We start from the raw sequence: 17,222 nt of genomic DNA, 5'->3' as shown, positions 1-17,222 counted from the left end.
AGGAAAGTGTTTCTTTCTTTCTCTTTCGGCTTCCCGACACTCCAGGAGGACGTGGAGGACGGTGAGCCTCTCGCCACATCTACCACAGGTTGGAGGGTCATTACCACTCAATAGAAAATTGTGGGTGCCGTACGTGTGTCCTATTCTTAGACGACAGAATAGGACATCAGTTCGTCGTGTTTTAGTTGTACAGGGCCAGAAACCTAACTGTGGCTTAATCAAGTGGAGCTTATTAGTTGTTTCAGCGTCCCACAGACGCTGCCAGTGGCCTCGCAGTTTCCTTCGCAAAAAAGGCTTCAGATCTGTGGAGGAAATAGCAGCGGCAGGATTAATAGCTTGCGACGTAGTTGATGTGGCCAACTGGTCTGCTAGCACATTGCCCTCGATGCCTCTATGGCCAGGCACCCAGCATATTATTATATGTCTACGAGATTGGTAAATGTTACACAAGAGTGAGTAAAGCTCAATAAAAACAGGATTTTTATGCTTTTGTAAAGAGGTTAGCGCTTTTACAAGACTTAACGAGTCTGTGAATATTATTGCTTTTTCTAGTTTTAATTTCTTTATATGTTTCACCGCAGACAGTACTGCGTATGCTTCTGCTGTGAATATACTTGTTAGGGGGTTCAATACATCAGATTTAGAAAAAGAGGGGCCAACAGCCGCGTAAGATACGCCAGCATGGGACTTAGATGCGTCGGTGTAGAACTCCGAGCACGAGTACTTCAATTGAAGTTCGCGGAAATGCATTGCAATTTCGAGCTCAGGAGCGTACTTTGTGACCTCTACAAAGGATAAATCGCAATCTATCACCTGCCACTCCCAGGGCGGTGACAGCTTAGCAGGAGGCATTAGGCGATGTTCTACAAGTGGGACATCCAACTCCTCGCTAAGTTCTCTTACACGCAGTGAGAAAGGCCGCCTCATAGAGGGTCGATTATAGAAAAGCGTTGCACACTTCAAATCATTTACGGTTACAGAACAAGGATGTTCTCGATTGGAGTGCACTTTGAGAAAATAGGTGAAGCTGATGTATGTTCTCTGGAGGTGGAGTGACCACTCATTGGATTCTACGTATAAGCTTTCAACGGGGCTCGTTCTGAATGCGCCAGTGGCCAGGCGGATACCTAGATGGTGGACAGGATCTAACATTTTTAGTGCGCTCGGGGCATCAGAGTGATATACCACGGCACCATAATCCAATCGTGACCTAATGAGGCTCTTGTGAAGATTCATTAAACACTTCCTGTCACTGCCCCAGGATGTGTGAGATAAAATTTTCAGTAAGTTCATTGTTTTTAGGCATTTCGTCTTGAGGTGTTTTATGTGGTGGATGAAAGTAAGCTTAGAGTCAAGTATGATGCCTAAAAACTTGTGTTCTTTGTTCATAGGTATTTGTTGTCCATATATTTCGATGGTGGGATCTGCAACGAGACCTTTCTTTCTGGTGAAAAGAACACAAGAGCTTTTGTGGGGGTTTACTTTGAACCCGTTTTCGTCTGCCCACTTAGACACTTTGTTTAACCCCTGCTGTACCTGTCTCTCGCACACTGCAAGGTTACAGGACTTGAAGCCTATTTGTATATCGTCCACGTAGATGGAATAAAAAATAGCTGGTGGCAACGAAGCACGAAGCGTGTTCATTTTGACGATAAAGAGCGTGCAACTGAGCACGCCTCCCTGGGGTACACCAGTTTCCTGTACGAATGGACGCGACAGTGCATTGCCTATTTTAACCCGAAATGTGCGGTTGTGTAGGTAGCTTTCAATAATGTTTAACATATTGCCGCGAATGCCAATTGCCGACAGATCGCGCAAGATTCCATAACGCCAGGTTGTATCATACGCCTTTTCCATATCTAGAAACACGGATAAGAAATATTGTTTATGTATGAAGGCATCACGAATGTTTGCTTCGATGCGCACGAGATGGTCGGTTGTAGACCGTCCTTCTCTGAAGCCGCATTGATATGGATCAAGAATTTTGTTTGACTCAAGGAAGTGTAAAAGGCGACGGTTTATCATTTTTTCAAAAAGTTTGCAAATACAACTTGTGAGGGCTATTGGGCGGTAACTCGTTACTAATGTGGGGTCTTTACCTTGTTTCAAAATCGGGACGACAAGGGATTCTTTCCATGCAATAGGTAGGTACCCGGCAGCCCATATAGCATTAAAGAGTGCGAGTAGCGTTATTTGAGTATCGCTGTGGATGTGTTTAATCATATCGTACATGATCCTGTCAGGTCCAGGTGCAGAGCTCCGACATGTATTCAAGGAGGCTCTCAACTCGGCGATGTTAAAAGGCGTGTTATAGGGTTCGTTCTGTCTGCTTTTACGATCGATAGCCTTGTGTTCTGCGATTTGTTTGTGCTTTAGGAACACCTCGGAATAATTCTTTGAACTAGATATGCACTCGAAGTGTTCGCCAAGAGCGTCAGCTTGGTCTTCCAAGCTGTTCGCTTCGTCGTTCACTAGCGGCAAAGGATGGATTTCTTTTCCCTTTAACCTCTTTAGCCCGTGCCATACTTTTGCCTCTTGGGTGTATGAGTTTATACCAGAGAGAAACCTCTCCCAGCTTGCCCTCTTAGCCTGTCTTCGCGTCCTTCTTCCCTGGGATTTAACATGTTTAAACTCGATTAGATTTTCAGTCGTGGGACATTCACGTAGTTTCCCCCAAGCTTTATTTTGCCGCCTTCGTGCCTGTCTGCAGTCGTCATTCCACCAGGGGACCCGTCTTTTGAATGAAGTACTCGTTTGAGGAATGAACTTCTCAGCGGCGTCAATGATAAAAGCAGTAAAATATGATACGGCGTGATCTATACTAAAATTATTTATAAAATCTCGTGATAAGTACGTGGATTCCCTAAAGCATTCCCAGTCAGCTGAGGCTAGTTTCCAGCGTGGGACATGCGGAAGGGAGTCATGTTCGGTTACTAAGTTTAGGGTTACTGGAAAATGATCACTTCCGTATGGGTTTTTAGTAACATGCCATTCTAAATCAGGGAAAAGTGAGGCAGAGCCAATTGACAGGTCTATTGATGAATAAGAACTATGGTGGATATTGTAATATGTTGGTTCCTTCTTGTTGAAGAGGCACGCACCGGAGTTAACAAGGAAGTTCTCAATGAATCGACCTCTCGCGTCGCATCGCGAGTCTCCCCAAAGAGTGTGATGAGCATTAAAATCACCAGTGATAATGTATGGCTCTGGGAGCTGGTCGATGAGGCTGTAAAATTCCGTTTTACTGAGGTTATGGTTGGGTGGTATGTAAATGGAGCAAATGGTTATAAGCTTGTTGAATAAAATTGCTCGCACAGATACAGCCTCGAGAGGCGTGTGTAGGGCAAACTGTTGGCAAGCAACAGGCTTACTTACAACGATGGCTACACCTCCGGACGAGGCAGAAGCGTTGTCACGATCTTTACGGAAAATGGCATATTGCTTCAGAAAGTTGGACTGTGTAGGCTTTAGGTGTGTTTCTTGGACACACAGCACCTTCGGATTATATTTATGTATGAGTTCTGTGATGTCGTCGAGGTTACGAAGTAATCCTCTGACGTTCCACTGTAGTATCTGTGTGTTCATGTTGCAGACAATGTTTGTGCTGTGTGTCTCGTGTGAAAACACTAACTTAACTTACAGAGCCCTTGTCGGGCCCTGTGATGCGGGCTTTTTCTTTTTTGGAGCGGTCGAGAGATTCTCGCCGCTCCTTTGGCGCTGGCTGCGCCGTCTGGCTGGAAGATGTGTCCATCGGCTCTTGTGGAGCGCTGGACACCCGCTCTTGAGAGCGGTTTGTTCGCAATGAAGGCCTCGTCTCGAGGGACAAAACCTTGGAGGCCACCAGCACGGAGGTGGATGGCCCCTTCTGCTGGGGTGGCGGAGCAGCGCCTGCTGCAGTCGCCGAGGGGGCAGATGGCTTCACCGCCGGCTCACTACGCGTGGGCCGGACAGCAGCCGGAAGCCGCTGCGACGCTGCCCCCTGACGCGTCACATCGGCAAAGCTGGTTTTAGACAGGTAGGTCACCCGCCTTCGTGCCTCTTTGAAAGTTATGTTTTCTTTTACCTTAATTGTCACTATTTCCTTTTCTTTTTTCCAGGATGGGCACGACCGCGAGTATGCGGCGTGCTCCCCATCACAGTTAACACAATGTAGAGAACTTTCACAAGACTCAGAGGAGTGTTCGTGGGCACTGCATTTCGCACAAGTTTGGCGGCCTCGGCAGTTCTGCGAACTATGGCCGAACCTCTGGCATTTGAAACATCGAAGGGGATTTGGCACATATGGCCTAACACGAAGCTTGATGTACCCGGCCTCGATGGACTCGGGCAGGACACTTGAGTTGAAAGTAAGTATTAGATGCTTGGTCAGGAGTTCCTTCCCATCTCGCCTCATTTTAATCCGTTTAACATTGATGACATTCTGATCACTGAAACCCTCAAGGAGTTCAGCCTCACTCAGCTGCAACAGGTCATCATCTGAGACAACGCCGCGGGTGGTATTCATAGTACGGTGTGGGGTTACTGTTAATTGGGCATCTCCAAATGACACTAGATTGGGCAGTTTCTCGTATTGTTTGAGATCACGGAGTTCCAAGAGGAGATCCCCGCTTGCCATCCTAGATGCTTTGTAGCCTGGTCCAAAAATATCAGTCAAAGACTTTGAAACAAGGAAAGGTGACATTGATCGTACCGATTTGTCTGAGGTTTCAGAGTGAATAACATGAAATCGGGGGAAATTCTGTGTTTGTCGTCCAAAAAACTGGAACACATCTTCGGTGCGCCCTCTTTTCAGACGGCGATCAGGGAGTAGGGGGAATTCTTCAGCCATAGGTATGGAGTTTTTCGGCAGCGACGCCAGCCACCCACCAAGGAGCCCAACGAGGGGACGCTGCAGGACCTGGAGAAGACAGGTCCTGCAACACGCCAGCTGTACGCCACTACTATAACCAAATACGTATAACCAAGGGTGGTTATAACACACAAGGTTAACCCTCGCCACCAGGAATTTTTGAAGTAAATGGAAGAGAAAAGACGACAGGAAAGATTAAAGGTGAACGAGAAAGACGAAGATTGAAGAGAAGGACAGGAAAAGGCGACTGCCGATTTCCCCCGGGTGGGTCAGTCCGGGGGTGCCGTCTACGTGAAGCCGAGGCCGAAGAGGTGTGTTGCTTCCGCCGGGGGGCCGTAAAGGTCCGAACACCCGGCATCGGCTCAACCCCCAGGATCCTCTTTTCCCCGGACACGGCTAAGCCACGCACGGCTACACGCGGGAGGGTCCAACCCTCATGTGCTCGGGTCCGTGGTGGCGCAACTCACCAAACGCCTGCTTGCGCAGACGCCCCTGCGGGGCACTATCTTGACGTGCTGGCTGTAAACTATACTAAAGCCTTCCTCCCAGTTCACCACGTACATTTCCAAAATTTTCAAGACTCATTTTGGTATCTGTGCATCAATGAGTTCTTTGGGGGCTCAAATATAAAGGTGTGAAACTTCGGCAAAGTAGCCAGGTTATCGATTTGCAGAAGGAATGCGACGGCCATAAGTCGAGTGTCCTGAAGGGAACGTGCATGTAACATACGAATGTCAACAAGTGTGCGGTGCCATGTTACCAGTTTCTTAATGCCTTTTTCCGTCTACTTGAGTATGAACTTGAAAGAGTTGCTTTCTCGATGCCATTTGAATTCACGATCCCATAAACTAAACCGATTTTGGTGCAAAACAATTTTGATGGTTTCAAACAAATGCACCAAGCTGCAAGGGCCCAGATATCAAGAGCAACATTCAGGAACTCTGCATAAACCATGCAATTTATGATAAGGTTCCAAACATATGCATTGCTACACATTGCAGTGATGCTACTGCCAGCGTTTTCAAGCATATCTGCACATTCTATTTAGAATGGGGTATGTCATTGAGGCGAGAGATCTGACTGGCTTCACACATGACTTAATTGGAAATGCAAGACTTGTCTGAAATGTATCTGACCACCGTGCTACCAGGAAAAATTTTTAAAAAGCCGCTGCGTGGCGTTATTGTTGTCCTAGTCCTCTTCAAGGTAGTTACATCCTGCTTCTGCACACCAAGTCTAACGGTCGTTTTATTTATTTATTCAGTGTCATACTGGCATTATTGTTATTGCAGGGGGGGACATCGGTAAGAAATACAAAAAAAAAGAAGACTCAAGGGTATTTTCAAGAAAATAAAATGCAGTGACATGTTTATGTTCAAACACATTGCTGATCTCGGAATGTGACACAGACGGTGTAGAGGCAGATTTTACAGCCAAGGTTATGAGCAATACAGCAAAGGCCCGAGCACGGATTCATGAGGCACGCTTGAACCAACTTTCACTTATCGGACCCACTTCCAGTAATTATTATGTTGTGGTCTGCTTGAAAGATATGCACGAATTCATTCAAGAACCGGTGGGTAAATATTTTGGAGAGCAACTTGTGTAAAGAATATGTGGCGCATAATTAAAAGTTTTTCTAATATCTAAGATGGAACATACTACCAAGCCTTTAATCAAATGAGGAAAGAAATGTGACAAAATTAAAGTGATTGTGCTTTACAAGATAATCCAGATTGAAAGTTCGGCTGGATTTGAGTAAAGTCACTGTTAACGCCCAAATTTTTACTCATGCACAGTACTGTTTTATGATATGTTGTGGTTTTTCGCAGCCAACATTGTTAGAGAGACATTGGTCTATAATCAGAAATAGTGTTCCCTGTACTGCTTGCGCATATTGGAACTGTATTAGTGATCTTCCACTGCATGGGTTTAATAAGCTAGTTCAAAGTGATTTATAGTAAAGAAAAACAAACTAATATGTTTTTGTTTCAGAGCATAAATGCAACAAATATAATTAGAAATGTCATTTGGACCACCTGCACATTTAACTTTGAGGCTCTGAAGCAATTTGAGAGTGCCATCATAAGCCACAGCTAAAGAACCTTGATGAACCGCAGAAATGGTATGCCATGTCAAAGAAACAAAATCACCTGAGCCGTATGAAGAGCTCAATGGTACAGTTGTCAGGTCCTAAAATTCGGCTTTTGAAATTCTGGGCAAAATTTTGTGGACACCCAAATGTTCTCTCAAATGCCATTCACAGGATCTTTGTTACTGTTTCCAGCTGTGAAATTTTTTGAGTTAGCCGACAATCTCTAATTAACATGACTCACTCTTTGTAAACAACTGCATCATTGTGGCTAGTAAAGGGCTTCTACAATGCAGCTCTTTTGACAGGGGTTTGGCCTTTGTTGAAGCAGTTGTTACTAAATTTTCATCTGCTTCATAATATCTCCAAACACTGTTAGGATCCTTGAAATAGTTTCTTAGCAGTCAACAAGCTTTGCACATAAATTTATGCAGTATCATAGTTAAAGCTGCTGCGCTGCATCTTTTGTGCTCACTTCTCACTGATCTGAGATAACGGCACCCAACACAAGTGTTCCTGCACAGCAGCATATGCTACTGAAGGACACGCCACTTGCAGGCTAGACACATCACAAACCCTCCTTTCATATCACAGAGCGTGGCCATCCTACTCTCTAGTTTTCTACAAAATAAATAAGGTCAGATGCTTTTCAGACAGGCCTTCTACCTAAAGCAAGCATCTGTTTAAGTGTATGCACATATATTGCGTGCCTGTATAAATAGACACACAAGTGCAATAAATGTCTATCTTTCTTAAAACTAGTGGCACACTTCTGCCAAATGCCAGTTGTCTGCTGTTCTCTGTATGCATTAATTTGTGGGAAGAAAGGAGTGGAATAAAGCGGCTTCTAGGGAAAACCTGGGCTCTATTGTAGAAGGGCGAGACTTAATGGAGGATGGGGAGAGGAATGTGACAAATGTTAATAGCACACTGGCAATGGCAGCTTGTGGGATAAAGAGGGGCTTATTTCAGAGAAACGCAAGCGCAGCACATTTCTCTTCCATACCTTTACAAACACATCTATCACTCTTACATGTAGCACTCAATATATCTGGCAGTGTTTTTCTGCCTTTTGACCTTCAAACAAAGAAGTCTCCTACTCTTGTTTCTCTCAGCCAAAGCATGGCAACATCCCTTCACACCCTTACCCATGCATTTCTTTCACTCGTGCTGTCTTGTGTTGAACTATTCGGCGAATCCGCCAGCCAGAAGCAGCCAGATGCGAAATACCTGGGGGCAGGCAAAACAAAAGGAAAAAAAATAGACAGCTCAATTCAAAATTGTTCTTTGTGTGTTGTGCATTAAATTGAGCGTGCAGCAGCTGTGGCATGAACAAGCAAGAAGGGTGTGGTATCACCGCCTGTGTAGGAGTGCACATGCTCAGTATTGGTATTGCTCACTGCTTTACTACAGAGCAGGTGACAACTGCACATTGGTAGGAATATTAGAAATTATGCAGGGTATACATTGTTGTTGCTGCTATAGCTTTCTAATGCATAAGTCTCCTTTCATATTTAAGAGAGCAGCCCCTCATATTCATGAGAGCTCTTCACTGAGCAGAGTGCTCCTCTGTGATAAAATACTGCTTCTGCTGCTCTATCTTTTCCATGGCTCTCGCAAGAGGACCTTGAGCATACTTTAGTACTGCTGTAAAGTTAATAGAAAAATACTATAGAAAGAATACCATATTCATTTCAAATGCAGCAACCTTAAAGACATTTCGTAAGCTGAGCATTTGTGTATTTTACACATATCAATAGGGCATCATGGAGCTAAAGCTTCCTCTTAATACCTGTACCAGTCATTAGTCTTCCTATTCACTGTACTTAAAATGAGTGGACAGTGTGGTTAATGGACGACCTTTCAAAGCTATTTTGAAAAGCAGCCAGCATTTTGCAAAGACTTCGCAAATTAGTACAGTACCATTTCGATATTGTATTGCTGTATATGCAGCTTCCGTGTTTTCATAAAAGTTAAAACTTTCGTTACAAAAATCCCTTTTTCCTTTTCTTCTTTTTACAGGACTGCAAAGACAAGGAAGCAATTGACGATATCATCAGTTCAGTGTGTTCGCTGAATGAACTAGAAGAAAAAGGAAGCACAACGTGCACTAAACACAGTGACTGCATCCCAATGCTTCAAGCAATAATCACCCACTTGCAGAAACCAACGGTAGAAGAACAAGCCGCACCTTGGCTCAAGCCGATACTCTCTAAAGTTTTGACAAAACTGGACAGCATTTCTCCGCTTGTAAAAGACACCTCCTTGACAAGTTCACTTCCACCAAATAAGAAAATTGAAAAGCAGCAGCGCTTCTACTCAACTAAACGCAAAGCTGTTAGCACAAGCCAACGAATGCCAAAGCCAACTTTAGTTGAGCAGAAAGGTATCATTGACATGCTGTCAAATTCAAGTACTGAAGGGTACCACACAGGTTTTGACCACGATTACGCTAAACAAAGCGCTTGCAGCAGCAAGAGCACACAATAGAAATTAACATTTAAAGGGTCCCTAAACCACCTATGGCATTTTTTTAACACTTGAAATTAAACATGCAAATTCCGTTAAGTACACCGTGATGCCTATTTTGACCTATTATGAACATGGCAGTGCGAATGCAACAATACTGTGGGATTGCCACAAATTCACTAAACAATCCCATGCTTCTCTCCAGGCCTTTTCCATAACTTTTTTTGCATGCTGTGACACCAGCAGGGAACTGCTCGTGACTTCACCAAGGTAAACGCTGTCTATCGGTCAGCTGATGAGGGACGATAACGCCAAGGTGATAAACGCTGGCTATGTATTCTGAAAAGGGCAGGGCCCATTGTACACAAGTGAAGCATTAATGAAGCTTCCATTCACTCAGTTTTGCACAGAGGGGCATTATGGGTGGACAGAGGAGCAGCTTTTTTTCTAGTGCATTGATTCAACCCATAGATTTCACTGCACTGCATGAAGTTGTCAGAATACATGCCAAGAAGAAAGCAACTGTGGGGAGGGTTGCAAAGGCAAGAGAGAAACTGCAGCAGCCATGTATCCATTCATCAAAAGCACATAACTTTGCGCAATTACAACATCCTTCCACGCAATCCTAGTGACTGTATGCTCATTGTAGGCTGGTACAGGGGAACCACTGTATAACATTTTCAACCTAATAGTTGTTTAGGGGCCCTTTAAGACAAAATCATTCTTTGTTAATTACAGCACTTGCAGTAATGACTTTGTAAAAAATAACTTAATTCATTTTGTGCCACTACATCATTGAGTAATTCATTTCTGTGCTTGTGATTTGTGCCTAAACTTTTTTGTTTTTTGGTATTGCAACTTAAGACGGTGTTCTCTTGTGTTGGCTAGTCAGTACAGGTGCCTGTATAGCAAATGTGCATTTTATTTGTACATGACAACAATCTTTGTATGACATGTCCCTGCTCAAGCTTTGTATTATCGTCTTTTTTTCTTACTGCAACTTCACATGCTACTTTTTAAAAATGTTTTCATTGGCTATTTTTGTATAAATGCCTACTTAGCATAGCGCTTGGTCTTATTTGTTGGTACAGTTGCCTGTAAAACAAATGTGTATTGTGCTCATACATTGGACAAGAACAACCTTTGTATGACGTCCTTGTTCAACCTTTGTATTACAATTTTATTTTACTGCAACTTGATATGCTGATTTTAGAATTGTTTTGCATCAACTTGTTTTGTATGTTGGCTAGTCCACACAGGTGGCTGTATAGCAAATGTGCATTTTATTTGTACATAAGAGCAACCTTTCTATTACTATGTTTTCTCTTTTACTGCGACTGCACGTGCTTCTTATAGAATTGTGTTTCGTTGGCCACGTTTGTACAAATGCCTGCTGCCCAGTGCTTTCTTGCATTTATTCGCTGGTTGGTAGAGCCGCCTGTAAAGCAAATGTGCATTTGGTTTGTACATCCGACATATGAAAAATCTTTGCATGAGATGTCCTTGCTCGAGCATTGCATTGACATGCAGTTTTTCTGGAACTTGATATGCTGCATTTTAGAATTTTGCTTTGTTGTCTGGTTTTGTACAATTGTCTGCTTAGCAATGTATATTAGGTCTCTATGCTTCATTACCCTAGATTTGTACCACTACATGTATTTCACTGATCGTTCTTGAAAAGCACAAGTAGAGTTGAACCTCACTCAAATGATGTTGCATCACACAACATACCTCCATAATATCCTATACTTGCTGTAAGAATATATGCTTCATACACTAATATAGGTAAAAATACGTCTACGACTAATAATTATAACATTGTTCATTATACTGATGTTTAACTGCATTTGTAGGTAACATTCTTTCCGTGTAATTTCATGTGTGCCTTACATAGATGTTTTTTTTTTATTAGGGCAACTGAATGGACCACTTTGTAAAATTGTGTTGTGTGTTAGTTATGAGAGGAATAAAATATGTATAGCAAATTAAATTTTGTTTATCTAATTATGTCAATTTAAGTGCAGCTGCTGTTGTGTAGCACTGTTGAGCTGTTTGCACTTTGGGATTATAATTAAGTTTAAAATTTTGCAATGTTTCTATTAGAGCACTGCATGGGCTCTGGCTCAACCAAACCCCATGTGTGGCCCGGGCTTGGAACACATAAACAAGTTATGATGCAGGCCCAGGCCCAGGAGCTTCAGTCTCCAGTGATTGTGAGGTCTGCAATACCTCACACGTTTACACATAGCTGGTTTTGCTATGTGTAATTTCACCAGTACTGTGGACGTCAATTGCCACCTTTACGGAACTTCGAGTCGAGTGATATCTGTCGGCCTATGGGAAAGCAGAAGCAGGCAAACCATGACACAGTAGCACACTCCACCGATTAGTGTACACAGTGCCCTCAGCCAATATGAAAAGTGACACTGGGTACATGTTCAAAGCCAGTAATTTTCTTTGTGCGGCCTTGTAACAAGGACAAGTTCCATGAGCAGGATTTTCCAACAGGAAAGCAACATAACCAATAGGAGCGAGTGATGTTCTGATTTGGATGTTGCAGGAATCGCGGTTCAAACACACATGAGGGGTTCCTGTTCATATTGGCCGATGGTGCACGTTAGGAATGCACCCAAATACCTGGCAGAACAGTGACAACCTCTGTGTTAACTGCACTTCACTTTATTTCTGTTATAACTTGCTAGCGGGCAGGTACGGCATTCGGCTAGACAGCCAGGAGCATAACGCTCGCACAAGAACAGGAACACTACGCGCGTTTATTCAGTGACAGCCTTTTTAAAGACATCAAGCCGCTATGGCACGTGTGATGACATCAGTCTGACGTCACGACGAATGCGTTTTTGTGTCATTACCACTTTCACTTTGCAGCAATTTCTGTTCTCCAGACACTGGGATATACTGATTAACATGCTTTTAACGTTTTTAAATCTTCTGATACTTAGGCGAACTTTGCAGTGAGATGAAAGACTGATGACTCGGTTGAATGCAGGTCATGATGAGAGGCTCCCAACAGACAGACAGCATTAGCTGAGTGGGGAGTGAAGCCGAAGGACTAACAAGATGTCAGAGAGTCACGATAAATTGATGTCGAATTACACAGATTTATGGTGGCATTGTAGAGATGGGCGTCTTGATTTATTAGTGGAAGGCACACAGACATGAAAAATTTCCTAAAATGCATTCAGTTGCTTAAAGGGACCCTGAAACGATTTTGACGATTATGTACAAACATACTGAGTGGCTGGAGTAGGTCCTTCTGATCATAATTTGACGCATGTAAGCGCTCCACGTAAAGCATGTAATTTATTATAAGGTTTTAAAAAGGTACATCACTACCGATCGCAGTACACCAATCGGCTGAGTTGTGTGACCCAATGAGGCGATTCGACCATAACACGTCATAGGGCCAGCTATCCGATTGGCTGCCCAGGGCACATCGATAATTTTTCCAACATTAAGTTGAACAAATGTTCGTAATAATTTAGATGTTAATTTGTTTCTATAAAAAGAAAATAACAGAAAGAGAATGCACAAGGACATGTATCACTACACTAAAAGCACTTCCGGCCCACAGCAAGTGTCGTCTGAATGTGTTCGCACGGTCCAGTGTTGGTCTTGTTCTTTCTTTTCGCGAGCACCATGGTTCGCCCTTGTTACGTTGTGGGCTGCAAACGTAACGATCGGCGACATGTCAAGCTGCGACATTGTGCCCGCTGCAAGGCAGCAGACGAGCACAGTGGCTGCTGTTCATCGGACTGTCGGTATCCCAATGGTGCCAGCATTTACACGTTTGTGGCCGTCACTTCACGTCGGAGGATTGCCACTATAGAGTTTAGCGTGTCCGGTATTCAGGTAAACGCAAGCGCAAGTGTACTAGACATTTTACCAGGCGCAAACGTGAACTGCTTGCACGGTGCAGCCACCTGGCGGCACAAAGCTCAACCAAACACACAGCTAATATAGCAGTAAACAAGTTTTTTTCTACTTTGCTGCTGGCTCACATTTTCGGCAGGAGCGTAATCTTGAACACGTTTTTTATATGTTTCAAATGTTTTACACTTGGTTACAGGAATATTAGATATGTATTTGGCTGGTTAAGCACTGCGCCACCAGATGGCTGAACCGTGCATGCCGATCAGGCCGCTCATGTACGTCTACGAAGCTCCTTCATCACAGCGGTATGGAGGGGCTTTAGTTTACGCCTCTGGCTATCCGTGAAAACACCGAGCTCGCCCGTGGTTACCGGAATACCAGACACGCTCGGCGCTGCGACAGAAACACTCAACGCACGCTGCTTGATTGCTCTCGCTGAGGATCGATGGCCGGGCGGCTAGCGGAGGAGAGGTTGGAGAGCCTTCGCACAATGGCTTCAAGATAACCGGAAGTAGACGACAACACGTCACAAGTTGACGTAGTGCCAGCGAAGGCGAAGCTTAGCCCCAATCACTTGGTGAACGAGTTGAGGAGGAAATGAATGGCTAGGGAGGAGGGTAATTCGTAATCGTCCGTAGCTCTCTTAATATGAGGCGTTCCACTTAAATTGTGACGGGAATGTTTTACTGTAGCTGTACCCTGCACGTCTACAAAATTTATCTGAACCGTTTCAGGGACCCTTTAAGGTATTCTGGATAATAGCAGCCACAATCGTAAGCAACAAATTCAGTGCAGCTGGTTACATTTACAAGAGCAGGAGACATGCTTAAAGGAGAGTCGTTGGACGTTTTAATTACTGCAGAAAGATATACACATATGGTGGCTCTGAGTAATGTGGTAATGTGCTACCTTGCATTGACCTTGCCCTGTAGACGCTTTAATGCAAACACTTTTAAAAAAACTTCCCCAGAGCAACAAGATAATTCATTAATGCACCAGCAAATAAATTTTTCAAGACACGTTCACAAATTATGTTATATGCTAAGGCATAGTGCAACCTGCTAATGGTTCCATTTAAGTTCTTTACTGTTCAAGCGTGATGAATAGTATGTCATAAGTTCGTGCATTATTAAGCATATTTGAATTCAGACTTTCAAGTCTACTCAGATAATTACTCCCAAAACAGCATGGACGCTGTAATAACTGGCAATGTTGGTGCGCCAAAAATGAAAATGACGAAATATCGAAATGCCCGAAATTGAAAACACGGAAAATTCAAAAAGCCGAAACATCAAAATACTGGCATCACCTAGCTATGGTGGAAGATAAAGTATCTCAGCAAGATAAAGGTTCCACCGTCCTTGTGTGATGTGCACGTGCCTTTGCCCTCTTTCTAATAGCCATGGAACCATGAAAGATTCCCCTTCTCATGGTTCAAGCCTTCAAAAGAGGAAAAATATATTTCTGCATATTGCATAGCAGAGTGTTTCCTTGTTTATTGCATTTCAGACAGATAAGTTCGCTGCAATTTCTCGTAGAAAACTTTGAATGTCGACATTGACCCGATTGCCCAGAGCAGCTGCCAAACGATTTTCGCTTAACTTTTGCTTCTGGCTAAGTGAGCCGCGTGGCTGGCCTCTGACCGCTCCTCGATGTCGTCTTCGACACTAGCTTGCTCCCTTTTCATGGTGGTGATGAGCCGGAAAACGCTTACATGGTGTTCGCCAACCAATATGTCCCATCGTCGGTGCCATGCCTCAACGGCGTCGTTGCCCCTTGGAATTCCGTTCTGAGCGAGGGCAAGCACATCCAGAGGGATACCGGTCCACTGATGACGGCGGCGTGATTTTCCCAAGCAGGTCCTACCAACATCGCAGCAGAGGCTTCTTGCGGGAAGAGTGGTTTCAAGGACGCATCTCTTATTTCTTTGGTGGGTAAGAAGGAAAGGGTTGTCATACCTTGATGACTACATTATTTTTGTAGAGCACTGCCAGTCCTATAGGTGCTGAACTCTCCTCCATACTGATTGGCACAAGTACAACAGACAACCATGCACATCCGACAACGGGAGCAACGACCGAATAGCGTTGATTGCTGCTAGTTCCAAGTCTGCACTGGCAATTTTTGGATTTAGTCCCATATCTGCGGTGAGTTCAGCACTTCTTCGAAGAGCGCCTCGTACGTCGTCTGCGTTCGTCGAGTCATTAGGCAGTAACAAGAGAGAACACATGGCCATGAAGATAACCATGAGTTGTGTATAACTGTTACAAGAGCGGCGACACAGTCTGAAAAGTTTTGCTTTTCCCTTCTGGGAGCACACCACAACCGCGTCTTCGTCCATTTCCCCCCGAATCAATGAAATGATTACAGCCCCACATCGCTGCTGCTCTTGTACTCAGAACACTGGACAATGCTGTTTTTTTTTTCTGCTAACACATAAGAGCTGTCCTGTCCGACTGATATGCCTAGCTTTCGGACAGATAAAAAAATACGAAATTTTACGTCAGTTTAATTTACTGATACTGGTGCCTTTGCAAACGAGTTAAACAGGCTCGTGTCAGTGGAAATTAATATGGCGGAAAACGAACAAGTGGTAGTCAAAAAGCGCATCATTTCTTTTTTACGTGGTTTTCGGCGTTGTGTCTTTTCGGCATTTCGTTTCTTAGGCATTTGAATTTTTCGATATTTCAATTTTTCAGCGTTCTGACGTTCGGCCTTTTCATAATTTGGCCTCTCGATTTTCGGCGTTTTGATAGGGACCCAGACCAGTGCATGGCACTGGCTGAGGCCAGACCGGGCCAGACCAGGGGAAAGTGTACAGTGCTCTACTTTTATGCACTGTTTACAAGTACCGAAATTTCGTCCTTAAAGATTTCTAGGTCTTGCAAGCATACTAAATTCATTCAACAAGAGAGCAGTTGATGCCACAACGTCACGCTTACCTTATAGCCGGAACACATTTTTACACAAAATGAATTCGCCCCAAGGCACACGATCACCAAGGTCACTACAGATTCTGGTAAAGCACTATTTCTTTCACGCAACTGTTCCGTCTTCCTTTCCTTAAATTCTTTTTTTTTTCTTTCACACGGAAGGTGTCGTTAGCATAACATTAAAATATCGGATACACAAAAATTCGGAGCAGTAAAGAAAGGTAAAGAGGCAGATGAGCAATATTGTTGCTCCAACGTAGTGACAAATGAGCTCCTTCAAATGCATCTGAACATTCATGCTTTAACGGTGCGAGTGGTGCCTGCATTATGTTTAGAAAAATGTACAATGCACTACCGAGATTTTGCTTCGTTTAAAATGTTCGCATGTTCTTCAGCGCGTAAATGGATAAAGTAAGGCTGTCAAAAGCTCACCTTTAATGCAAATCGGAGCGCCGAACCTACGCGTCTTGTTGGAAAGACGGAGCGAGTGCTTTTCAAGACGGAATAAACAATGCCCACATATCGGTTTATCAGTAAAGATCGTTATAAAACGCTTCTGTGTACTGGCGGTGCAGAAATTACAAACCATTTGAAGGATTTAAACCATTTAACCTGGGACTGAACCTTTCAATGCCACGGAACAACAAACCCATAGAATAACTTACGAGGGCTGGGAACGAGATTACGCTTACAAAAAAAAGTTTGACTTTGTTAGTTTTTGTTTCGGTTTCTGATGCACGAAGCGCCACCTGCTTCCCTGTAAAAGGTGTCATGGCAGCTTCCTGTCTACCTTTCAAAGTTGACGTAACTAACGCAGCTGAGTCTCGAAGCTTTCTGTGACGTTATGCATAACGCAATGTCATTCAATAGACGCTGCGAGTATTGGGGAGCCTCTAAAGTCCTGACATCGATACGTGTGTGTCTTTGTATACGCGCCATCCCTGGAGGTAAGCAAACGGTCTCTGCCAGCTTGCGGCGACCTTTGTGG

General features: G+C 43.9%; 1 protein-coding gene across 4 annotated transcripts in view; it reads right to left on the bottom strand.

Moving 5' to 3' along the window:
* LOC119461817 (uncharacterized) overlaps nt 1-16,887 on the bottom strand; it is a 75,866-nt gene extending 58,979 nt beyond the window's left edge. For 3 of the 4 annotated variants that reach the window (XR_007468318.1, XR_007468317.1, XM_049672229.1), the window contains exons 1-2: nt 16,667-16,887; nt 8,090-8,171 (exon numbers count right to left, since the gene is read on the bottom strand). Coding sequence is in view for 1 of the 4 variants with exons in the window: in XM_049672229.1 (XP_049528186.1) it covers nt 8,090-8,171; nt 16,667-16,823 (239 nt within the window). In the remaining 3 variants the exon portion in view is untranslated. Of the gene's footprint in view, nt 1-8,089; nt 8,172-8,864; nt 8,966-16,666 lie in introns of all 4 variants that reach the window. The other variant, XR_007468319.1, reaches the window with a different exon arrangement.
* Nucleotides 16,888-17,222: the final 335 nt, after the last annotated feature.

Source organism: Dermacentor silvarum, chromosome 8 (assembly GCF_013339745.2).
Source record: "Dermacentor silvarum isolate Dsil-2018 chromosome 8, BIME_Dsil_1.4, whole genome shotgun sequence".
NCBI lineage: Eukaryota > Metazoa > Arthropoda > Arachnida > Ixodida > Ixodidae > Dermacentor > Dermacentor silvarum.
Note: the sequence above shows the minus strand (reverse complement) of the source record. Positions and strands in the feature narration are given on the sequence as shown.